This window comes from Motacilla alba, chromosome 4 (genome assembly GCF_015832195.1).
Source record: "Motacilla alba alba isolate MOTALB_02 chromosome 4, Motacilla_alba_V1.0_pri, whole genome shotgun sequence".
Lineage (NCBI taxonomy): Eukaryota > Metazoa > Chordata > Aves > Passeriformes > Motacillidae > Motacilla > Motacilla alba.
In genome coordinates this window covers 26391356-26417702 of record NC_052019.1, presented here as the reverse complement: position 1 = coordinate 26417702, position 26347 = coordinate 26391356, and the positions used below count along the sequence as shown (strand labels likewise).

The 26347-nt window shown below is 40.3% G+C and overlaps 2 protein-coding genes across 5 annotated transcripts in view; one reads left to right on the top strand and one right to left on the bottom strand.

Annotated features, from left to right (window-relative positions):
• Nucleotides 1-19276, bottom strand: part of FIP1L1 (factor interacting with PAPOLA and CPSF1) — a 37493-nt gene extending 18217 nt beyond the window's left edge. Inside the window, exons 1-10 of one of the 4 annotated variants that reach the window (XM_038135737.1) lie at nucleotides 18864-19276; nucleotides 18127-18166; nucleotides 15721-15778; nucleotides 13095-13195; nucleotides 10808-10869; nucleotides 10504-10611; nucleotides 9235-9365; nucleotides 8889-8957; nucleotides 6524-6633; nucleotides 790-883 (exon numbers count right to left, since the gene is read on the bottom strand). In XM_038135737.1, coding sequence (XP_037991665.1) covers nucleotides 790-883; nucleotides 6524-6633; nucleotides 8889-8957; nucleotides 9235-9365; nucleotides 10504-10611; nucleotides 10808-10869; nucleotides 13095-13195; nucleotides 15721-15778; nucleotides 18127-18166; nucleotides 18864-18945 — 855 coding nt within the window. In that variant the 5' untranslated portion in view covers nucleotides 18946-19276. Of the gene's footprint in view, nucleotides 1-789; nucleotides 884-6523; nucleotides 6634-8888; nucleotides 8958-9234; nucleotides 9366-10503; nucleotides 10612-10807; nucleotides 10870-13094; nucleotides 13199-15720; nucleotides 15779-18126; nucleotides 18167-18863 lie in introns of all 4 variants that reach the window. The other 3 variants (XM_038135736.1, XM_038135739.1, XM_038135738.1) reach the window with 3 other exon arrangements.
• Nucleotides 19277-22226: 2950 nt separating this feature from the next.
• Nucleotides 22227-26347, top strand: part of SCFD2 (sec1 family domain containing 2) — a 187524-nt gene continuing 183403 nt past the window's right edge. The window contains exon 1 of the mRNA XM_038136779.1: nucleotides 22227-22998. Within this exon, the coding sequence (XP_037992707.1) occupies nucleotides 22263-22998 (736 nt within the window). The 5' untranslated portion in view covers nucleotides 22227-22262. The remainder of the gene's footprint in view (nucleotides 22999-26347) is intronic.

Genomic DNA, 26347 nt, shown 5'->3' with positions numbered 1-26347 from the left:
AATGGAAAATACTTAAAAATCAATCTTAAAAGCATGAAAACAACCCAAGACCATAAATTACTTAAATACTCTGAGATCAGAAGAAAAATACATGGTAGTGTTTTCAATATCAGCACTACAATCCTTCACAATTTCACTGTATAACCTCAACCTAAGTTGGCATGGAAATGCAACTGGAGTACCAAGTTGCATTGGTACCAACCCTGGAGTACCTACCACGGTACCAACCCTGATCCTTCTCTGATTCTTCAGGAGAGAAGTGTATTCCATCTGTACAGATTTAGTTGCTTTCTCAGGATAATAAATGTCTAGACTAAAACCATAAAGACTAATCTTGCAATTTATGGTAAAATACTACAATATAATTAAAAACAAGCTACTACCAACTATTTATTCCTTCACACCTTATTTTTAAAAGACTGCATTTCTCAAACTGCATACAAGGGTGCTTTGACTTTCAGGATTAGTGTCTGGCAGGAACAGGGGGACAAATGGGGAGTTCAAATATTTATCTTTTCACTCCATAAACAAAACACAATCCCATGCAGATCTAGCAGAGCCAATGCTGTCTCCTGGATTGTAAATCTGCAATATCACTCATTTCTTTTCAGTAAGAGGTATACCAAAACATTTCTCTTTTGAAATTTCATTTTAATATATTTCAGTAGCTGCCAAAACTTTATTCCTATGTGTCACTCATTCACATACAATGATGCTTTAGTCAGAAGCTATGGGGAAAGCAAAAATTTCTTTTAGTCAAAAAGAGAATGCAAAACTGCAGTGTAAAACCTGTATGTTGCTGTTTTCATTAGCACGCCGTCGTCCTTCCACCCTGCTGATAGTGATGGTCTGTCCAATCACATCTATTGTACCAGATATTCGCCTGCAACACAGGACAAACAGAATCAACAAGCAGAATCAGAAAAGGCGGAAGAAAAAGAAAAGGTGAGAGAGGAAAGCCTTATGGACTTCCCTCACTCTAAATGACAAAAGTTCTTTCTTCTGTAGAAAACATAAAAGACTGTTTCTGAAGAACATTAAAGGTGATGCATTTGCTGAACTATGCAAGAGTACAGAACTAACAAAAAAGATTTCTTTGATAAGCAAAGACAAAATCTGAGCCTACAGCAGTCTCCTTTCCCCCCATAAAATATAGTACTTCTGCTCTTCTGTTACCAAAAGAAACCCAAACAAAAAAAAAGATCACAAAACTTCAGTAAGCAAAGAATATATTAAGCAGAACTTTTGCAAAAATCTAATGTAAACCAGCTATAAACTATTAATTAGAAGTAATTTCTAAATTGTACGAAACCATAATGAAGGATTCCATAGAAGATCAAACAAACGTAAGTTTGTTTAATCTTGTTTGTTAAGTAGAAAAAACATTAGCATAAAACATAAAACACTAAAATTCAAAGCATAACCAATCTCTCAAAATCTTCAGTAAATTAACCTTAGGGGAATATACTGACACAAAAGAAGCACTCCAGGTACCAGATCAGAAAATATTACAAGTATCTGAATGTCACCTAGTAAAATTAAAGCCTGATGTTTGTCACAACAGGAACCATTATTTTGAAGAGAGGAATAATCTAGTATAGTGACATTTGCTGTTTGCAGCCCTAAAATGCCAGACATCAAGATTTATAGAAAATGTGTAACTCTTATGCATGTATAACAAAATCTATCTGCATAAGAGTTATAAAAACTAGGCTGGACTAAGACCTTGAGCAACCTGGTCTAGGGGGAGATGTCCCTGCACATGGCAGGAAAGGTTGGGCTAAATGATCCTTAAGGTCCATTCCAACCCCTTAACATTCATGACTCTACCTGCTCTGCAGGCCACTGTTGATTTCTAAAAGAGGTTAAAAAGTAGGATTCCCCTAGATCAACTTTGTCAGAAAATGAGGTATAAAACTACAGCGCTAATGGTTAAGAGAAACAAAGGTACAAAATCTGTGTCTCAGTTATAAGAGACACAGATTTTCACCTGTGGTTTCACCTATAAGGGAAACCACTGTAGATAAAACTGATAATTTTTACCAAGAGCATGATGTAGAACAGTAAAAGACTGGAAAAAAAACCTTCCTGAAATTTCCACAGAAACAAATCCATAGAAAGAAAAAAATATTTCTAGTTTCAGAAGTTCTTGTCTTTTTTACATCTAGTGTACTACTAACCACACAAATACAAATATTAGGGAGAACAACTGTAAATTGGAATTATAGGCTCAGAATTCAGCCAGACTGATAACCTGGACTCCAATTGCTCAGATACCTAGATTCCAATGCAACTGAAAAAGACACAACAGACACTAGAGCAGGAAGTAACAGTCAGATCTCTCAGAGATAATCTTAAGTTTCATAACAGACTGCATACTGAGGATGATACAAATGCCCATCCTCTGAGCTTTTCAGTATCTGGGTTTAGAGCTTCCTCCTAGATTATAAAGTAAGCTTATTAAGCACAACAGTTTAGAGTTTAAAAAAAAAAAACAAACAAGACCAGTGCAATGTTACAAGAGTCCAAGAACACACCTTCAGTTAAAGAGTACATACTATACAGCAATATATACTATACAATGATAGCAGAAGTTTTAAGAAATTCTCTGGTCTTCTAACAGCCCATGCTAGAAGTCAGATTGTTCCAATAATCAACACCTGCTTCTCTAAACTTCCCCAGTGGTCTTGTGTGGCCTTCCAGCACTGCTACACTGGATTATTGCTTTGCTTTAAGTAACTGAATTGAGAACATAGGTATTATAAAACAGTTGTTAAAACAACTGTTCTTACCATCTCAGTCTTCACTGACAGTGCATTTGGTTTATGAGTTCTAAGACACTTGTTCTCCTCCATCACTGGTATCCTCTCTCAATTCTCTAAACCACATCCTAGAAAACTCATTTTACCTAGCTTTAGTCCTTGTGTATAACAAATGACACTCTGCTACACAGTCTCTGCCTGGCTCATGCCACTGATCTACAGGGCTTCCACTTGGGAGTGAGGCACACAGCAGAATTAAGACTCTTCCTCTCTTGTGCTGTTTGCACACTGCCAGCAACTCTTAGAATCAGCACTGAAAGCATACACCGTGACACCAGTGCAAGAGAATGGGGCATTAAAGCAATATATGCCCCAAACATATTACAATAATTTTAATTCTGGCTTGGGAAGCAGTCCAAACGCATCACTGCAATATCAAATGAAGCAAACCCAGACTACAAATTAGTTGGTTCCTAGACATCAATTTTACTGAAATAAACAGTTTCACCTAATTCTTTTAGATTCTGAAGCATATACCTGTGCTCACTCAATCTCACTGAGATTATACTTTATATTTATTATTTAAATAATGCTGTATAGTGTTATGTCAACTGTTCTTCCTAACAACTGCCAAGGGATTATTTTTCATAATGATGGATTTTGCTGTCATACCTTGAACTTGACAAATTCTCTATTTCCAAGATTGCAATAATGATTTCATTGAGAATTTCACTAAAGAGCTTGAAATTGAACAAGAGAAAACATACATTCAGTTGCAAATGAAGCAGCAGATGACACCTCCAATGACATGTTAAGTCATACACATATTAAGTCACAGCAAGCTGGCACAAGGAGAAACTTCCATGACTCCCTAGATATTATCTAGGTTTGTGATAAGTGGCAGGCAAGACTCAGTTTCTGTCTCAGTGCCATAAGCAAAGAAAGGGGAGGGCTTGGTCTGTCCCTTACGTGATCAAGGCACCTGGGATACAGATGCATTCCCAATGGATCCTCTGAAACATGAAAAGGCAATCCACATCTGTGGGATGCACATGAACCCACAGCAGAGTTCATACAAAGTGTAGCTTGAAAGGAACATTCCAGCAACTCTGAGTTCTCTCACTTTAATTAGAGAATGGTTATTTATGAGCTATTTGCACTGAGAATACCACTTCCATGGAGATTAATTCAGAAAGATAACTCAATCTCACTTGGCAAGCTCCGCTTAGACTCTACAGAGCAAAGAGAAAGGGGGGGGGGAGGGGGGAAGAAGAAAAAAGAAGGCAAACCCAGTTATTTTCCAAGTTTATAGCTTCAAAATCCTTATCCTTACCACAGATAAAATAAATAAGCTGCTTTTTGGAACACCTCCATATGACTTTTCAGAATCAGACTAACTACGGAATGCCACATTTGTTCAGTAGACTTATAGTATAGTCTAATATGTATGGAATTACAATATGCTTCAATATTTCTTCTCTTCTTTCTTGTTTTGCTTATGTATTTCATGTTTTATTTTCCTCTTCTTGAGGACAGCCTCAACTTTGTTGAGCTCACCACTAACTGATATGAATAAGAACCAAACAGATTTACTAAAGAAACCATTTGTATAAAAAAAAAAAAAACACTTTTTTTCAAAATAACACCTGAATTTCCCTCACTTAGTCTTGCAAGGCTGAACTGGTATTTTTCAAGGAAATGAAAGATCAGAAATGCATTTTCTATTAAAAAATCTGTTTACAGAAAGCCATAAGCACAGATAAAGCTGATAAATAGCCCACCACACTGATGGGCTAATTTCTCTGAAATTTCTCTGGAAATGCTTCCAGCAATTTCTCAACAAGGCTATTGCAAATGCCACATGGCATAAAGACAATTATTTAAAATTACTGAACAGCTACATTGCTGAAAATTTTCTGCCTACCTAAAATAAACTCTTTAACTAAAGAAAGAAATTAGTCCAACCCCTTAAAACACTGACTAGTTATACAGAAGTTAGTAATACAGGCACTTAGAAACAGAAAATAGTGGATGCATTATGGAAAAGTCATTAAAGTAGAAATACATATAATCCACACAGCTAATATATATTCACTCACTGAGCTACTCAGACTTCTGAGCATACAGTTTTCTTTCAAAATCTCTTCCGACCACTTGCTAGAAATACCTTTCTACAGAATAATATATTTCAAGCAAGTGTATCCACGGGAGCAGGTATTAAATAAGGGAAGATGTCGGTTTTGTCATTGCAACAACTTACAATTTCAGTATTCACACTAAATACATACAAAAGCACCTATTTTATGCACTGGAATGCACAAGTGATACAACTGTCAAAGTGATATGCCACAAAGTGATACACCAAAATAAATGTCACAAAGTGACACAGTCATCACAACTACCTATTTCACACAACCAAATAATCTACACAATGCATTTTTTCTACAACATTCAACTTGACTACATTTTCATGTCCTGATTGTTAATTACTTCCGTAAGTAGTCTAGAGGTTTTCTGTCCACTCCTGAGATGAACAAAGAATTGAAATCGTGTAACAAAGCCTATGCTAGATAAAGATTTGGGCTCCTTACCCTGTGAACAATACATTCCAGTTTGAGAACTCTGTTACAAGAACATCATACATTAAAAGCAATTCAGAAAAGAAAATTTTAAAAATAGCTACAGGGTTAGCACAAAGTTTGGAAAACTCTTCTCGTTTCTTTGACAAAGAAAAACAGAACTAAAATCTAGTAAACACAGAGCAGCATAACCTGATAGCTTGAAGAAAAATTTTGGCTACCAGAAGGAATATTCTAGAAGTGAAAGAAAAGTGCAGGCAAGGCTATGATTAACTTCCTCCTGCCCTCCCCCCCACCTCCCCACCAACCCTCCCCCCAAGAAAAATACATTTAATTGAACGGACTCTTACGGGATGCAACAATTGAACCCAAGTGCCTCTAAATTAGTCAAGGTACTTATGGACGCAGTGCTAAAGATGGGTCATAGCTCCTCATCTTTAATGGCTGACAACAAAAGTGTCCACGTACAACCTGTTCTACCTTTCTTACCATTGTTTGCAATAAGATGTAATACAAGGGGTTTCAATTTGCACAGAACCAAAACGTCTTAACCGGATCGCTACATAACTTAAGTAAAGCAGAAGCGTGGATTCATCCTAAGCCAAGTGCCAGATATCAAACACCAGTGGCTTAGATACAGAAACTTACTGAAGCCTGGGGCTGGGAGAAGGATTTCAGTAAGGAAATACTTTCTCTAATTTCGAAGAAAATATAATAAAAAATTCAAATATGGAGAAACCAAAGCTGCCTTGCAGGAAAGAGACTAGGTTCCTGGAATTCCTCCACTTGTTAAAGTCATAGCTGACTGATTCCATCTTGTTTAACAGAAAAAATAAGTTAGCCCAACACTCATAAGGACCCTAACCAGAAAGATCATGATGACAAATTTAATTATACACAGAAAACACAGTGTCATAAATCAACAACTGGATTTTTGTAACTGTCTTGTTATTTGGTCCTGCTGTTTTTTCTCCCCTTTTCTTCTACTTTTTCCCAAAGGTCCAAGAAGGTAGCATAGTATTCATGTGTGATTATGCTAAATGTGATAAGGATATCTCTACCCTTCTTCTAACCTGTTACAGAAACACATTTTCCTTTTTTTTCCTACAAAAATCATAAACTTCAAAGACACAGAGGTAACAGCAGAAAGGGTTTTTTGGTCATGAGTTACAGCAAACTGACCTGTTAGTTGGAATTCCTGATTTGAATAAGGCAGGAGGAGATGTGAAATCAGGTTTGGTCGACTGCACTCCCAACTCTTTCTCCAAATTTCCAGTTCTACCTTGCTGTACCTTCAAAATAATGTTTTATCATTAGTTTATCCTTGCAAGTGCAGTAGCTCCAACACTCAACATACACACAGCCAATACCAAAAGAAAGTCCAACTTTATTCAGAATTTCAAAAACTCTCACCTCTGCACAGCTAGCAAAACAATGTATTTTGCATTGATGTATTTACTCAAGTACTGCGTTTGATATGTATACATAAGAATCAATATGCCAGAGAATGAATTGTTACAGAAGATTAGACAGCTTAAATATTTCTTTTCCAAGCATTTCATTTGTATGTGAACAGACCAAACTAATTTTCTTGAAGAATTTCCTGTATGAACCAAATCATGTCTTGATTTTTAAAAGGATGCTTATTTAAAAAACTTTTCATAATCTTAACAGAGATATCTAACAAGCCTGCTGTCCACTACCAGCAAACCATGAGACAAGAAACTTGAAAGGATTCTCCATCTCCCTCACTGATCATGAGATCTAGTAACCACTTAATTTCTTAGTCATACACCAGGAAGTCATCTCATACTCTGGGTGGTACAAACTGCAAAACACTTTTCATTAGTTCAGACTGAATACTTCAGAAACACCCTGCTGTTGCTGAAGTACTGCAAAATTCCAGACACTTCTTTTATTAAAGCTATGCAAAACCTTTGGTGCAAGTACATCAAGTATTGTTTTACTTCAGCAGCAGCTACAGCTACATGTGAAAGAAAAACCTGCATGGGTTAGTATTAAAGACAAATACATAGTGATTCAATTTTTAAAGTCACTCCCACTGTACCAGCTACACCATTTTATTCAGCCAGTTCACTCATGCTACATCCTTGTATAAGCTGTGATCTCACAGTTTGTAGGCAAGCGAACTACTATGTTTCTGCAGAACTTCACTTCTAAACATGGGCACATCTTTTCTAAACTCACAAAAATGCACATAAATAGTTAAAATTCATTTAAAATTGAATTAATGTTTCCTATCCAGAAATATGAGGGGAAAAGGTCAAAGTATTTATCTGAAAAAGACTTCTACAAATTAATGAGCAATTGGAAAACGTAGAAGACATTCTTGCCAGTTATAGGAGATTAATATAAATTACATGTAAATATAATGGAAATTACATGAGACTGTTTTAGAAGAGAAGGGAAAAAAGTTAATGAAATTAATAATTACATGTAAACTCCTTTTAAAACATGGCAAACTCTTACAACACCATTATTACCTGTACTGTTTGATCACCAGAGTCAGTACTGAGCTGGAAATGGGGGAAGTTTTGGGTTGGACTACTTATCCTTTTTCCCTCAGAACATTTCAGAAAAGTTTGAGATTACAGTCAGTTGCAAATTGTAACTCCTACTGTCCACTATTTTTATTGTCCCACAGGACTATTATAACGATAACTGAGAAAGGTATAAAGCCCCAGAAACCTTCTGATCCATTCTTGCCAAAATAAAATCAAAATAACTGAATATCCTCAAGTAGCACAAAAGAGAAAAACACCCATCTGCAATTGACAGTTCTGTATCAGCAATTGACAGGAGTACACAGAAGAAAGAAACCATTCCAAGTCACTTCAAAGACAGTTCAAGAACAAAAATGACTGCATAGTAAGAACAGGTAAAATAAATAGCCTTTGTGGTATAATTTTAAGTTTAGTATCAAACAAGTAAATGAGAAACTGAGAAAATAAAAAAAAAAGTTCCATCCTTGAGATAAATGTTGTCATGTAGGTCCTTCTATTCTCTGAAAACCAGCATTTCTGAATGGAAAAATTATTACACATAACTCGACTAATTGTTAGCTAACCCCAGAAGGGCAACACAAAAATATGGAAGATTGATTTTCATATCAGAGCTGTCAAGGATAACTGTTACAAGACATTGTAGTAGGAGCTACAATGCCACAGGAAAAACAAACATGCCATAATCTACAAAAGCTTCCCCACCACATCTGCACAAATCCTTTAATCTGGACAAACGAATGCACTATAACTACAAATAAAACATCACAACAAGGAAAATTAATTTCACTGGGGAATTTGTTAGTTCACCAGGCCACTAACTCACATGCTTGCAGAAGAGTGACGAACAAAGCAACACTTTTTAATCCACATTTTGTGACATACACAGAAAGTCACTGATGTAGGATGAGAGTATGAAATAATGGCTGCGTCCATTTCAGCTCTTCTTCTATCAGTCTGTGCTGGCATGGGAAGCAATACCCAAGAAAAATGAGAGCAACCAACAAAATTTTACTAAAATTCACCTTTAAAAGATGGTATCTGCCATCGAGAATCTCTGCACTTGGTCTTACTTCCATAGCTTTGTCTTCAGCCTAAGTTAAATAACACATTGCCCATTAAGATACCACACAATTCTTAAATGATGGGCCACAGTCTCAATAAAGGTACAGATGCAATCTAGCTGCAGCTGTCTGTCACACTATCCACACAAACTGCCAGTGAAGTAACATAGTAACACTCAAGGTTCAGGGAAGGGAGTCAGGTGCAAACTCTAACAAATGCACTGAACTGGGCAGATCAAGCTTATGACACGCAAGCAGTTTTACAGGGAAAAAAAACATGTACAATACAAAAAAAACCACTATTTACCGTAATTTTATTTGTGGTTGAGGTAACTGGCAAAATTTCAAGACCCATTCGTATTCTCTTTTGTTTTTCACAGTAAGCTTTCCATGTATCTTCATTGAAGCCATAGTTAAAATAATCTGAGAGATCAGCCCCTTTAAGTAGAGAAGCATAGGTTTTTCAGGACATTACAAAGTTCATCTTTCCTCCACTAAACATATATCCACCTCTACTTAGAGCCTCAAAACTGATTAGGCATTGATCTAAAAAGCACAACTTAAATGTACAATTCATCAGCAGACAGAGTATTCATTGCTAAGATTGTAAACCCATTAAAATTTAGTCAGAAACAGTAACTTGCCTAGCAACATGAAGTGGGGACCAAGGGTAGAGAATATCATGGGATATTATAATCCCCCATATCTTTACAAGAAGATAAATATAAGATCTATAGATTTGCTTTATGGACAGTGAAGAACCGGTCCCCTTTGTTTTGCTTGCTCTGTATTTGACGCCTCACTTTGTTTTGGCTCCTAGTTTCACTTGATGCCATGAAGTATTTTTAGGGTAAGAGAGAACAGTTGTAACTCAAATGCATAGAATATATTTAATACAGCTAACATTTCAATCACCAGATAATCATCAAAGGCTTCTCTTTTTTTCCATTTTGCAGACACTATTTGTATTACCATAGCAATATACAAACACTAGAAAAAACCTATATGCAGCAGCAAGATGTGCTGGTATTAAAAAAAAAGAATCAACACTGGTAAAATTAGAAAAATCAGGACAAATCACTTGAACCAACAAGACAATACAGAGGAGATTCATGGGAAGTCTTTGCAGCAAGTCCCAGTTTCTTATTCAAAGCTCATGGATGTCTATGCATGAGCACAACCTAGCACAGGCAGTTACATGTCACCATTCTTCATGCTAAAACCTGCCAGAACTATTTTCCACATTTTGCTTTATCTTGTGTTCCATGGCACAGAGCAATTGCAGTAATCTCCATAGAAACACAGATTTCCAAGGAGAGTTCAGGATACACATGTATTAAAAAAATGGTCTCTTTCTCCTGACACGTGATGGGGATGTATACTAACACTGCACAACCAAGCACTCTGTGGCATAGCAGGAAGGCAACAAGTAACACAACTGCTTTTTCCAAATTATGCTGTACAGTACCTCTGAGGGATAGATAAGTAAGATGACATCTACATGCAGTCAACAGCAATCACTATTAAAATAACCTACTGAGAACCTATGTATCAGTGAACATAAACCAGACATTACCTGGCTTTCTCCAAGGTTTATCTTCAAAGGAATCTAAATCTACTTCCAGAAGGGGCACACCATTAATACTCCCTGGTGCATCTAGATCCAGTCCTTTGACTTTTGCACCTGTGAAGAAAAGTTAGTTAGAGCCTTTTGTCTCTACCAAATGGAATTTTATCAGTATCATTACACTTAGAATAATAAAAAATAAATTAAAAGCCAGACAAATTTATCAAGAAGTTTCAGAAGAAACAATTATTTCCTTAATCCAAAACAATATCCAGTTGTTTTTTTACTAATATTACTGTGTAAATTCTCTTACCAGAAGATCCATAAGCTCGTCCTCCTGCCTTAATATTGAGATTCACAGGTGCTGCTCCATAACTTTAAAAAATTAACAAAAAATTTAATTAGACAAAGAAAACTTTTAAACCAGAAGAAAACACAAAACAAGAGATAGCTAGATCCTGAAACATATTGGACCCAGGCTCAATCACCATCCTGAACCTCTAGCTTTCCAAGCTGGTAACTGTAAAAGTAAAGAGATCAGCCTAGGAGGAAGAGAGAGTACCTTTCTATGCTCAGTAGCAACTTCTCCAACTAATAAAGTAGTGAAGCAAGTCCCAGTCACTCTTCCTGAGTTGAAAGGATAAAGACCTTGATAGAAACAAGAATGGACAGAACCAGAAGAAGAGAGAGAAAGGAAAAATGCAGTTCATTTAGGGATACAGATGACAGTCTGGGGATTAGGGTAAAAACAAAATAAATTTACAAAAAAAAGGGAAGGGTTTAGATGGATCATTTTCTCTTTTCATAATCATTCCATTTAATCTGTACAGAAGTGGAAAACACAAGCATTTCTCTAAAATGACTGAAGTGCTGTTTCAATGTACTTCTAGTAATCCATCCTTGTGAACAACAGAAAAGTATGTAATTTTTCACTTTCTAAAATACTTGAGAGCTTTCTTCAGAAAAATGCACATGGAAACCTAACTACTGAATAGATCTAACTACCTTAGGAATTACAGTATTGTTCATTTGTAACATTAGGAGCTAGCTCCCTACCATTTGTGTGTAATGTAACTTATCCTCACAGGTGACCCATATACATCATGAGATTTGCATATAATTAGGTCAGGATATAGTTTACAGTATCCACTTCCATGCAATGCTAGTTTTCTTTCAAGTGCTACAACAGCATAAAACTGACACAAAACATTTAACCTTCTGACCTGCCATGCTGTATCTGTGCATGATTTTGTGAAACAAATCTATCAGGTTTTTTAAACTGCCATTGACTACTAAATGAAAAGCTGTTTAATCCTATGAAACAGACTTGTTCTACTGCAGTTAAAATGTACAACAATGTTCAATTTGTTTTAGATTTCTGCCCTTCTGTGAACTTTTTGTCTAATTCGCCCAGAAAATAAGATTTTTCAGAAGACAGGCATTTCTATATAAAACTTTCTACTCTAATTAGATTACGGATCAGGATCACCTGCTCATTGTTTCCTGCAGACATGGAAAGAGCATCAGCAAATCCACTGAGAATATAAATCTAGTTTTGCTTTAATACCACAAAGTTTGAAGCCACTGCCTAGACCACAAGAATACTGCAAGTTACTGAAGGCAGAAAAATAAAGAACTGAAAGAATTGGAGCTTTTTCTATTACATTCATTTGCACATTATTTTAGAACATGAAATACTGAAAGTTTAAAAATACTATGTTTCAAACAGGAGTAAATCACCTGCATTCTAAAGTTAAAAACACGATACACATGAGTCAGACCTACCTGCAGACCTGTCATAATTCCATTAAGAAATAGCACCCTAGTAACTCTGGTTTTAATAAGCATAAAAATATTAGGATTGCCAAGAAAAACAAGTAAACCATGTCCCTCAGAAAATTTCCGTGCAATGAAAAATATTATTTCGTAGTTTTAGGTAAAAGCAGCACTGTACAAAAGTGTTCAGTAAAAACAAGACCTTTAGCAAGATCAGTATAAATGCCTAAACAATGATCTTGAGAAATAATCTCCAGAGATTCACAGCTTCATCCTTAAGGGCATTATATTCTTATTTGAGAACATCAATAGGGATTGAAACTACAGAGGTCTAATTAGAACTGTATCTACTACAAACAGAATGAGGGACAAACACTTCTCATGTTCTTGCCATTCTATCCTTTGCAAAATGTCACTGTCACAGTAACGACCCCAAAAATGCCTTTCCCCAACACAGCCATTCCCTAATAAAAAATAATGCACTCTTTACAAACTTAATACAATTATTTATCAAAATCTGAAAACACAATTTAAACTCATACAAAACTCTTCCTTGTACTCCACTGATTTCATTTCACTTGTTTTCAAGCCACTGTATCATTAAAGACATTGTTAAAGAGCTAAAGAAGTTCTTAATTGATAGTAATTGTGCACAAAATCTGACATTTTTGGCAACTATTAAATGGCAAAATGTGGCAAAGATAAAAAAAAATAAAAAATATCAATACAAAAAAGGCAAATAAATGGCAAGTATTAAAGAGATTGCATTAAAAATTAAATATAATCTCAAAAATTTCCCCAGGTAATGTTTGTAAATAACTTACCTAAACTGTGGAGCTCCTGTCTTAATATCCCCTATGGTGACTTGAACATCATCTTCATCATCATCACTATCACTATCACTGTCATCCTCAGCCTCTGCCACCTTCTATAAAAGAAAAAGTCATTGCTTAGACAAAAAGCAGTCACTTACCTTCACAATGGATACACAATCCAGACAAAACCATCCATTCTAGAAACCTTTGAAAGAAGAAAATTCTCCTCTTCCTAGACATTAGAAGTGAGTAGCATTAACAGCAATTTAGGAGGTTACAAGTATCTGAAACATCTGGATCAAAATAGAGAAGTGTCTTTAATACTAGGTTCAGTTTCTCAAGCATAAAAGATATGGACTAAAAGATATGGAAGACTAGCTTCTTGCCATCATCAATTATATATTCAAGCATAACTCAAGTAAATGTTTTCCCAGTTGATGATGAACACTGGAGAAATCTATTTAGCTCCTAACATAAGTAAGCTACATAAAATATTTGAGACATTTCAGCAAACAGACTGAAAAAATCAGATACAAGAGCACGCTGTATGCTCTATGATACACTGAGATTTTTAGGCTCCACATAAGCACTAAACATGTCCCTCCTAAGTAGTCAATGATCAATTCAGACCATTTTATTTGTAGATCTGTTTCTTTCCTCGCAATGAACATCAGTCTCCTTTTTCTATGCAGAATTCAATAACCATGTATTAACCAGTTCTTCACAGTTAGGTCTTGATCATGCTATCTTGATTAACTTTGCATCATCAGAAAACTTGTGATTTCACAACTTAGCTCTTTTCCAAGTAAATACATTAAACAGCACAGGTTAAGCATAAAATTCCAGGGAATCCTCCCTAGAGGTGACTTTCCTTTACTGTGAAAATAGAATCTTGACTTCTACCCTGTGTTTTCTATTACAAACCAGCTAAAATGAGTTATCCACACAGGACTCATTCTGTAACTGTACAGTTTTTAAAAATCCTTTGGTGAGGAACTTCTTCAAAACCTTTGTGGAATCCAAATTAACTTTTCCAACCAAATCATCCTTACTCACATATTGGAATCCTTCAGCAAGAGGCTGAACTCACTGAAGCCAAGCTGATTCTGTCCTAGCAGCCTGCAGTTATCCATGCACAGCTGAGTTCTAGCCCTTGTCTACTATACCATCTATTAAGCTGCTGTGTACATAAAAAAAAATCAACAAAAATCAACAGCTCCTCAGAAGGTAAGATGTTGGAGTGCAGTTCATGCTTGCTACACAACATTAATATAATTTCATAATGATGAAGAGTCTATTCTTGGGGTAGGGAAGATGGGGCAAGTCTAGATCAGTATGGATATTCTGTAAATGACAGCTGAAGACAGTCTTCCAATTCCACATGGCTGAAAAGTGCAAATTCATCATTCATCAGGTACCCTACACAGATGCCACCACAAAGGCATCAAACAGGAAATAAAATTTTGTCTGGACAATGTACCTTTTCAATCAAAACCCACTTCACTTATAATCAGTGATTTTTTAGTTCCCCACGCACAGAAATATTCACCTGTTCCTATTTAACCAACTTGAACAACATCCATTTTTCTAAGCCGCTGCTGAACATTCATGGACACCATTTACCATTAAGTTCGCAATTTTGTGGAGATATTCTAATGATAACCCAACAATGCCAGGCTATATATAGATTAAAAAAATTTAAAATATACAAGAAAACGGAGCCTATAAGGATTTCCAGAAATACAAACACCTTTGATGCACTTTGAGTAGCTTTTCAGTTTAAACAACTGAAATAAGTTTTAAAGTTTTATTAACTTTTTCCCCAATTTTAAATACACTGTAATGCCTTTCATAAATAAAGTGTTAAAGTTACTGTACAAAAAGTACTTCACTAAGAGGCCAGTCCTTGAAACTTGCACAAATATCTCAATAATGGTTACTACATCATTTAAAGTTATTTTGTGGAGTATATAAGTCAAAAAGTCCCACTGAAGTAAAACTACAATTTTCTCACAGAACTTCTCACACTTAAATTTTTCCCATTCACAGCAACCTGAATGCTTTAACCAACACAGCAATTGTAAACTTAATTTCTTGGTCCTTTCCTTCATCATACTAACACTGATGTTATCATTCATACTAAACATTGAAGAGTACTACAAAACAAGTGTTACATTGCCTCTGAAAGGCACGTGTAATTCATCTCTTGGTTCACACTTTCACACAGTTTTGCAAATCCTGCTTGTCTATCATATCCAAAATAAGAAAAATGATCAGAGGACTTTATTTTCTCATCACTGAGAAAAAACAAATCATCATTTTGAAAAGGATGTCTCTGAGAAAAGAGAGGTGTCTTCAAACACCGTCCTTCTGTCCCCCCAAAAAGTCTGAGAGTACTATTTATTTATTTTCTGTAAATTAGATTTAAAAATTGGACTTTGCTGGAAACTTGATTTCCTAATTTATTAATTTCTACAGTTTCTGCAGCTCACAAACACATTTTAGAAAAAAGAAAAGGTGCACACTTAGGCATTAATTCATTTAAATATAAGTTCTAGTCAAAATATGAATTCCCAGTTAAGTCATTAAATCAAAACATTTTAAAACAGTATTTCAAAAACAGGTTTAAAACTACCGTTTTCACAACGCCATTTTCTGCAGCTTCCTCTTCACTTCCAGGTGGGGGTGGAACACTTAAAAACAAACGGGAAAAGGTGAAACTAGGTTTTTATGCACATGCTATTTCACAGGTATCAGCTAATGATGAAAAAAAGCTTTGCTTCATCGTTCCAGATGAAAAGTCAAAGCTCCAGCTGTCTTCTGCATGAAATAAAAAACAAAGTTGACATATTAAACAAAAAAACCTGAGATGAATATAATATATTAGCAATATTTAGCTATCATAAATCATACTAACTGGGTGTTTGTAGACTAGTTGGAAGCAATGATGCATTACACTTGGTCTTCCTTTGAAATCAAACTGAACTACTTTGTAACATATGAAGGGAGAATAAGTTGTTCGGTTTTTTTTCCCTGCAGACTGACACTTTTCAAAGATATAATGGAAAAAAAAAGCATTTAAACCACCACAGGTAATGTTTCTCTGAAACAGAATTCCCACATCAGCATTGTGAAATTTTCTTCTACCATATGGAATAGTTACAATGCAACGACTAATCCAATTATATTTAACTGCAGACTGAGAATCATAAAAGTTTTAAAACTACCAGTCCATCTAAAAGGATGTGTACAGTGACATCTATGCAAATGAGCCTACCTAGGGCTGTTTCCTAGACAGTGATATTTTAACTTCCACAGTCCCATTAGCTGTTAGGATGCTGCACCACAAATAGCAGAGTAAGCAGGGAGCCTCTAGAAGCAATATTCTTTCACTGAAAAGGTATTTCTGAAACAGAGTGTGCAACTGCCAATTTTATTGAATAGAATGAATCTAACCCTATACTCTGTTGGCAACACACCCATGAGTGTTGCACCCAATATAGCCCAGCTATTGCCTCAGGATTCAAGCTTGATCATTTCACTTCATCACCTGGTAAAATGACAGACTAGGTACAGAACCTGAATAACACATCACAATTTCTGTATATACAAACAACGCCAACACTGAGAGGCCAGAGACCAAAACTTTTAACAGCTGAACTGTTCCCATACTTCCACAGTTCCAAGCACAAATCTTAAGATGGGTAAGTTAGTATTTGTTATGCTTTTTGTCCAAAACTATGCATTGCAACAGCCAAATCCCAAACTAGACACTACTGACCAAAAACCGGAGTACACTGTTTCTAAAGATCATTTTGGCCTCCACGCAAGTAATGTTCCTAAGTAACAGTAGTAGTGACAAACATGCCAGGCCAGGAATAGGTAACAGAACATAAGGAATCAACAGCTATGGAATAACTTCTAAATAAAGAGCAAATAAATAACTAGAATTCTTTGTCCTGGAAGAGATGGGATTCAAGACAAATGCAACAGAGGTTTAAAAACCTGTTAAGTGACATGGAAAAAGTAAAAGAAAACAATTCTGTTTCTTATACTACAGAAATAATGGGAATCAAATAATCACACTTCTAGCTGCTCCACAATGATATCATATATACTCATGTGGTGGAGGTAATTACTGCTTTGTCATTCTGTGCTTGTCAAAGTTGACATGAGTTCAAAAGAGCAACTGAGCAAGCTTACGAATAAGCAGTCCACCAAGGCTAACCAAATGCAAGAGCTCTCACTGAAAAAATGGAAACATCTATAGAAAATAAGAATGTATGTTTTCACATATTGATTTTCCCTTTATTTGTTTAATATATCTTGACAATCAATAATTTCCATATTTTACCAATTATGAGAATTTCCTTCATTTAGCACAAGTGACTGATTCTCTTTTCCAGTCAGTTCTCATTACTAATCTCCATGAACTTTGTTAGATTTTCAAGGGAGCATCTTTGTGCCCTCATACAGCTTTTTGTAACTCAAGCAGGTTCTCCTCAAATGCTTCCAAAGCATTCCTAAGTTTCTCTAAGTTTCTCTGAAATATTGTCTTACTGGCAAAAAAAAACAAAAACAAGCCAACCCTGCAAGCCTAAGCAGATGCGATCTGTACATCAAACTATCTGGTAATCTTCCACTGCTTCCTTGTATTCCTATTTATGCAACTGCACTGCAAACTCTTTGGGAGACAGGATGTTTTTCAGTTGCTAAATTATCCCAAACAAGTCCTGCTCCATTATTAAGACCACAAAGCACAAAGATGACAAAAATAAAAGACCTGTTGGCATTCTGTGAGTGGTTATTGCTGTCCATACAGTCAAACTAACTTTCATACTTAAATGACACAATTTCACAGGTACAGCCATTTCACAGAAAAGCAAAGTCCAAACACACTATCTTAAGGACACTTTCAAAGACACCAGAGTGGGTTCAGGACCTACCAACTTTGAAAGTTAGTAGGAGCTCGGAAGAAGAATGTAGTGAACACATGTTTTGTGCAGCCATGCTGCAGGGCTTCCGTTGTCAGGATACTCACCTAGATTTTTCTTCCTCTGGTCTCTCTGCTTCATTTTCATCTACCATAAGAGAAAAGAAACACAATATTTAAGAATGAAATCCCTAGGGTATGAACTGTGACAGATTATTTTGGGATGTAGAATATTAGGCAAGTCTTCAGAGACATATTGACTATTGAGACATATTCTTAACGTTACAGTTGTGAAATCAGTCAAGCAGACCCCTAAGCAATTACAGTGCTCTGCACTGACAGGTCCGCCACATGGGCAAGGTATAGTTTATATGTTTCATTAATATCTGAACGTTAAGATAGTCCCTAAAGTTGTATAAAAAGTTAACACATAAAAGGTTAAGCCTCTTTCACTATTCCAACGCCGGGAAATCGAGCAGGAGAGCACCAGGGAGAGCTCGGTGCCCCCAGGGATGCCTGTGGGGCAGGGACACCACGCGGGGCTCTCGCCGCTGAGGCCCAGCACGCCTCGGCCTGCGCGGCCCGGGCTGAGGGCCCGCGGCACCGGCAGCGGAGACCGGGGAAGGGAAGGGGCCGGGAGCCGCCGCCACCGGGGGGCTGGCCGGGAGGAGAGAGGGGGGCTGAGCAGCCACGGGGGCGGCGGGACGGGGGGACCTTGTCCAGCGGCCCGGCGAGGCGGCTCACGCCGCGGCCTGCGCACCCCCGCACGGCCCCCCCGCCGCGGCGGCGCCGGGCCGGCCCGCTGGGGAGGCGGGCTGGGCACGGGGGTCGGGGAAGGTCCGTACCGCCATAGAGCCACTCCTCCTCCTCGTCCCCGGCGGCCCCATCGGCGTCCGCCGACAGCCGCTCCGCCTCGCCGGTAGACATGGCCGCCTCCCGCGGGACGCGCGGGCCCGGCCCCGGCAGCGCCTCCCTCCGCCGGCCGCCCCGCCGCGCCGCGCCGCCCCCGGGCTCCCCCGGCGCCTCGGGCCGCGGCCAGGCGGTGCACGGGCGGGCGGCTGCGAACGCCCACCGCGGCCTCTCGCGGAGGATCCGCCGCCGCCGCCGCTGCCCGGCGCTTCCCCTCCCCCCCGCGTGAGTGACACGCACAGGAAGCGGGCCCGGCCCGGCCCCGCGGCGCCCCGGGCACGGGCTGCGGGGGGCGGCCCGGCCGGGCCCGGCCCCGGGACTGCCCTCCCCGCCGAGCCGGCCGGGCACCCTCCGTGCGCGTCCCCTCACCGCGACTGTGCTTTCAGCGCTCTCCCGAGGCGCGCTGCCAGAGCCGCCGTCTCTTCCTCTCGCTGCCGTTTGCTCTCGGCGGTCCTTGTGCTCTCCTGCGTCCCTGGACGCCCGTCCGTCCCCGCAGCAGGGATCACCGGCAGCATGGCGATCTCCTCGAGAACATCCTTGCCTGTCTCCAGAAGCAGGACTTGGCTAAACACACGTACACTCCAGTGCCGTGCATCTACTGGCGGCTGATGGCAGCTGCTGAGGGAGCGTGACCACGGGGTAAACACGCCGCTGCCTCTGCTAGTACTGTCCCTCGGCTCAGGGACTATCCCGGCTGGACGTAAGATTTTAGGTTTAACAACTCGTCATAGATTTTTTTTTTTCCTCCACAAATTTCCCGACTTTGTTTTTAGGTACAGTAAGGGTTTAACATTTGTAGTGTGTTGTGAGTGTTCCAACGTGTTTCTGTGTTCAAAGTGTTTCTATGAATTTCATTAATTGTATTTTAAAAGCGGTGGGGAGTAGTGAGCCATTTTTCCAGGTGATTTCCTCACTTTACATCTGTGAATGTTAGACAAGTGCAAGATGCATTAGAAAGGTTAAGTACCAACAACTGTCCAAATAAGTTTCAACCAGTTGTGTGTACAAACGGCGCTTGTAGTGTTTGAGGATGTATGTGAAAACTAAAACAGGGACCTGCTTTTTCACGGCAGGTCAGTTTGGGAAAAGTCAGACTAGAGGACTTGACTGTAACATAAACACAACTCTCAGTGAAGGGGAGCTTATTTGAATTGCCTGCATAGAGAGGCTTATTTGAAAGTTTCATATATGGCATTTCACTGGAGTTCACATGAACAACCAACCCACTCAAAATTTTTTTTCACCTAAAATGAAATGTCTTGAGTATTGTGTACAGGTAATGAATTATGTGGTGTAATTGGGCAGGTTTTCATCTTGCTATTTCATTTTTTAGGCAAATATTTGTGGAGTCAGCAAATGGTTTTCCACCTCTGAGTCACTTGTTTCCCATAAGACAAATGTGTATATGTAGTACCTCTTCATAGACATCAATGTCTGAATTTTCATTCCTGTTTTGTTTACTTTGCCATTTAACACAATTCTGGCTGACATTAGATGACACAGCTGAATTCAAATAGTTTCCTTTGGCTGCAGACACAGAAGAAAGAAACGGGGAGAGAGAGAGAGAGAGAGAGAGAGAAAGAAAGAAAGAAGAAGAAAGAAAACCATGTTCAAGAAAACTGCAACAAGAGTAGGCTAAGAACAAAAAATATCTTAAAATACTTTGATGCAGATCATCCAAGCAGTTTTCCTTGTATAGACCTTTAAAGAGAAATCACAGAGAGCTGGTGGTGATGGAATAACCCACTCTGAACAGTTGTGGCTTGTAAAAACTGTTTCTTCTAAGGCTTTGAGTAGCTGAAAGGTTGACAGAACTCATCTTTGCAAGCTGCATCACCATCTTCACTCACAGGTTACACCCCAGAAACCCACAAAAAGATACCAATTATATGGGAACCCTTTAGTAGTACAGTTCTTCTGACACAGTAGTTGTCACCTTACACAAGGGATAAAATAAGCTGTAAAAACTACTTAGATAATTGTGTCCTGTAATTTAACCATTGTACTTTAAACTGATTAACTTAATTTTGTCTTCTAGCAAGTAATTTTTGGTTTTTTCAACACTGTCATATGCAGAACTAGTTGTAATCTATACAGTATTAATAAAGTAAAAAACTGTTATCTTTCTTTAAAAAGCATCTGATGTTTTGACAATAATATCTGAAAAAAACCTCTCAACCTTTTAAAAGAGGTCAGCACACCCCCTCCCCCCTTTTTAAATGGTTTGAAAGGTAAAGAACCCTTTTTAAATTGTTGGGCACGCCATAATTTATCTAGATTTTGTCTGTGGCACTCAACCATAAAGCAAAAACTCAGAGATACATAATCTCTGAGGTAATTCAGTCTGAGAGAAGGGTAATTCTACTTGTCTATAAACTCAGGGGCCCAGTTTTAATTATCCCCCATCCTTTCTTAGTGTTCATTTTTCAAATCAAAATAATCAAGAAGGGTATTAACTTACATATTTTTCTAGCATCTTGAAGCTATACGCCCTAAGGCTAAAATAACAGATTGGTGCTAGAACAGCACAAAGAAAGGGAAGAATGCATCTGATTAGCAATGTCAGTGGAGAACACTAAAAGGGAAGGATCTGATTTAGTAATTGGAAATCCAGTGAATTCGGTGTTACTCATATTTTTCAGTGTTCTGAAAACATCTGTAAGAGACCTAAGAACAGCAGTTAAGCTGGAGGGTGAACTAATGAAGTATTTTATCTCTTTATTAATGCTGATAATCCCGCTGTGTCAGAAAAGGTACCTTCCTGGCTGAGAACCCAGGAGGCTGCCCGAGTGAATACCGTGTGGGTATTTGCAAGCATTTGCAAGCAGGCCGTCCATTCTCTGGGGAGAAGAAACTGTGGAAGCTTTTCATGGCGTTTTTTCTCGTTAGCCATGAAACTGATTTCGAGAGTAATTTTAATTCCATTTCCCCCTTAAAGGGCTTTTAAAGGGGGAAATGGAATTAAAATAATTTGTCATACATCTCTAACTGTACGGAGAAAAGTCTCATTTACTGAGCAAGAGTACTCCGTGTCGCCTGCTCATTCACCAAAGCACTTGTTAACACTAACACAAGAAATACACAAGAGTAGGGCAGGGAGCAGTGATGAAGGCCTCGCCTCTCGAGTGCTGAGCATGTCAGGTGCCGTGCCAGGGGCCGCTCCCGCGGTGCTCCCGGCAGTGCCGCGGCGCGGGCGGAGCGCCCTCACGGCCGGGGAGCCCCGGGGCCCGCCAGCGCCCCGCCCCGCCCGCGCGCAGCCAACCCGCGCCCGGCACGTCATCGCGCGGCGCCGGCGGCGCGCCCGGCACGTGTGGCGTGTTGTGGCTGTCACCGCCATGGCGGTGCCGGAGGTGCTGCGGCAGCTGAGCCGCCGAGCCTGGGAGCCCGCGCTGGCCCGGGCGCACCGCGCCGCCGTCCTCATGGACGCGCCCTCCGCCGAGGCGCTGCACTGGGCCGGCGGGGCGGGCGAGCTGCTGGCGGCCGGGGCGCTGGCTGTCAGCGCGCTGTCCGCCCAGGCGGCGGTGCCGGCGGGGGCGGCCTGCGTCGTGTTCGTGCTGAGCGGGCCGCTGCGGGGCGGCGCGGCGGGCGCGGTGCGCGGCGTGCTGGAGCAGGGCTCCGTGCGGCACTGCGTGCTGGTGTGCGGCGACGAGGCGGACGGCGGCGGGGCGGCAGAGCTGGAGGAGACCTTGCGGCGGTGGATGGGCGAGGGCGGTAACGCCGAGGTGGTGCTGCGGGGCCCGCCGCTCCTGGCACCCGTCTCGGCGGAGCTCTGCCTGCTGCCCGCCCTGGCACCGCTCCTCCCGCCGCTGCCCGGCCCCGGCGGCCCCGGCCCCGCAGAGGTCGGCCTGGGTGCGCTGCCTGCTGAGCTGCGGGCGGCGGTGCGGGCCCTGGTGGGTGAGCTCGACTCTCTCTTCACCGCCCTGGGCCTGCGGGAGGAGAGCTTCGCTGTGGGGGCCCTTAGCAGGGTCGTCGCCGCTGAGCTGGCAAGCTACGCTTCCACCAGAAACAGGAGGAGGACAGCCACCAACAAGGCCTCTGTCATCTTCGTGGACAGGACGTTGGACCTCGCTGGTAAGAAACCCTCAGCTGGTATGGGGTGTCATTCCGTAGGGCCCATACCCACCCCACCGGGAGTGTCAGACACTGGGAACCCTGGTGACCTGGTGTTACCAAAAATCCATATTCCACTTTGTACCGTGTCCTCCCATGGGTATATAGCTCCGGTTCTGGTCCTGGGTGGGATTGCGCTTGAGATCTGGTCTGCTAGAATACACTTGTCCAGTGGTTACCAGGCAGTGATGGTAGAACTCTGGGCTTCTTCTGAAGCTTGGAGAAACACGGCTAGGTTCAAAGCAGTAGTACCTGTAAGTTCCACATCGTCCTGCTCCAGTAGGAAAACTTGGTGTTCCAGTATTCTACTGGTGATACCCAATGTCCTCCTTTCTGTTCCAAACAGCTATTACCATGTGGGATATGTATATGGTAATCTTTTGTCCTAGTGTCAGTTTCCTGCTTCCTGGATTAAATGCCACTGCTCTCAAGCATCCAGATCATCCATTGCTCACATTATCCAGTTGTTTGGAAAAGTATCTTACAGGCTGCTTCCATGACCCCAGACACTGTGCCAACATCTCTAGTGCCAGGTGCATCCTTTCATGCAGAAATAGCTCAAATGGTTTGGTTAAGTGGTGGTCCCTGGGGGTGTCCCCAAAATCATACTTAACTGCCCAATGAACTGGTGCTGTGTTCCAAATTAGGAGAAAAGTTGACATAACTGAGCTGGTTACTCTCCTGTTCTTCTTGGTTCATGTTTAACATGATCTTACAGAATAAGCAGTGTGCGGTTCACTTCCACAGGTTAGTGGTTTGAAGAGTAATTGTATTAAGCCACCAGGTATGCAGACAGTTCTTCATCTGGCAACACTGCCAGAGCAGTGTTTAGTCCCATGGCCATGATGGTTGCTTGCACACCTTTGTATCCCAGTGGATCATAGAAATGAAGAGTAAGGCAGAAGGCTGTGCTGGAAATCCAAAATTTTGTTTCTAGCACTTCCCATTTTGCTGCAAACTAGAAACCTCAACTGTGTCTGTGTACCACCTTGAGGTGAGAGGAAACGATCTGCATGTTTCAGACTAAGCCTTATGGATTACTGTGAAGTATCCAGTGAATCTATTTGTCACTCTTATCTTTATGTCTGTCTAGGCAGACACACATCTCTGTGTAACCCTTAGCCATATGTATATGCCTGAAAGTGTTTCTGTAGTTATGTGTATTGATGCAGGAATGACTTTGTTTGCTATCCCACTCATACATACCTCCTGCTGGCATGCGCAGGGTGTGGGCCTGGTTCTGTTTGTAGTCAATAATTCAGGTCATAATTTTTTGCCACCACGTGTCACGTAGCAAGTACTTGGCACAGTGTTGCACCCTGCAGCTTGTCTGTTTCTGAATTTGCCTCCATATTTTTTTTGCTCCCATAATTTCGCCATTGTGTATCCTTGAACTGCTATAGGGTTCATAGCTGTCCAACAAGGTGCTAAAGAGCAGCTATGAATCCAAGCAGTTAATGTTAAGCTGAGGTTGGGAAGATTGATCAGAAGACTGCAGGAAAGTGGACTTGTATAAGGAACGTTAAAATGAAATTATGAGAAGAGTGTTGGTTTGGGGTGGGAACGGGGAGAGGATTTATTTATGCACTCAGTGAGAAGAAGTAAAAACAAGAAACAGAACCAGATGTGGGATGACAGGGAGCTGCCTGACAAGGAGACTCTTGAGGAGATATGAAGAGAGATATTTGGTACCAGCTTAAACCTGGGAAGGTTTAAACCTGCTTCAGTAGGAAAAGGTTTTTAGGTGATAACATCAGGGCTGTAGTGAGCAGCATTGGAAGGAAACACCAAAGCTCACAGGATAAGGATGAGAAGTTACTGGATTTGGTTTTTTAAGATTCTATTCGCAGTATCCATAAATGAAATTAAGATCCCTGCATAGAACCATTCTTTTGTTACCAACAAATGCCTCCAGAATTCATTGGTAATTTCACTGAATTATTAAGCAAAGCAGGAGATGCCACTATGGTTTGGACGTGATACTCATGCTATCAAATACAATGCAAACTCAAGGAAGAAAAATCTGGTCCATTTCAGAGGTAAAGCTTAGTGAATTTAGGTGAATTTAGTACCACACAATAAGGTTTGTTTCATTGGTTTGCTAAAAACTGTACAGTAAAGAATACACAGAGGAAGCAGGGGGTGTAGTTAGGGAATTTCTGGCTGCTGTTAAAAGCTGGTTGGTTGACTTTGCAAATTGGGTTAGCTACAACTTGTATCAAATGTCACCTATTTCAGTTTGTAAGTTATAATGTAAAGGAGAAGGGAAATTTGAACAGCCTGATGCATAAGAGTCCTTGTATCCTGGAAGCTAGATGTTAGCCTGGCATGAAAGCTTCTATTTTGCAGTGGTCAGATAACTTGTCACACGAACACTCAGTCTGTCTGTACTTTGGCAGCATTCAAAACCATCACCTGTGCCTTGAACACTGTTGCTCATGAAAAGCTGCTGAGCAATCTGTTGACTGTCCTCAGAAGTGGCGAGTAGAGAGGACCAAAACTAGTCCCATGCACCCTTCTGAAGTCAGTGCAGTTTGAAAGTGACTCCCTGTGATTTCTTGTCCTAGTCCTGTGAAGCTTAACAATCTTTTCACCTTGGTTAATTGATGCAGTTGATTGGGGTGACAGTGACTTTTAAAACCTCCGCTGCATGTTCTGTGATTGTTTTGATGAGGCATGGCAAAGGCTAGTAGCACTGGTGGACCAGTGGAAGCCTCCAAGAAGTAACAGTCGTGGGAATGAGACAGAGGCTCTCGCTGGCTGTTCACGGAAGCAGCTCGAGTACTCTGAGTCTTCCCCCTATGCCAAGAAGAAAGGAGGGATGTCAATAATTAATGTGGGTTTATTTGCATTTGAGGTGTTTCTGGTTTAACCAAATGTCTTGTCTAACTAAATGTTGCTCACATGCAGCATGTGTGGAGAGACAGGTGTTGCTTCCAGTACCTGGGATGGAGGTTCAGAAGATTACCATGGGTTTTCCCTGTGCACCTTTGCAACTGTTGCAGTGTGCCTAACACGTGATTGATCTAGTAAGAAAAATGTAGGGATTTTGGAGAACAAGATAGCTTAGGGAGTCACAAAGACAGCCCAGCTCATTCCATCGGTATTTCACTGGTCTAACTGTAATTGGGAATGGTAGAAAGGGAAATGTTGCAGTTTTTGGTACCCATTTTGAAAAAATGGGTAATAAGCCAGCTGAGTGGTCAGATGTCTGCACTGCAGTACCACCCCACGTTGGACACTTGTACCTTCTTTGCTTTCTGTGGATAAAGGCGTTGCCAGCACAGAGTTTGGCTTCACTTTTCTTTTC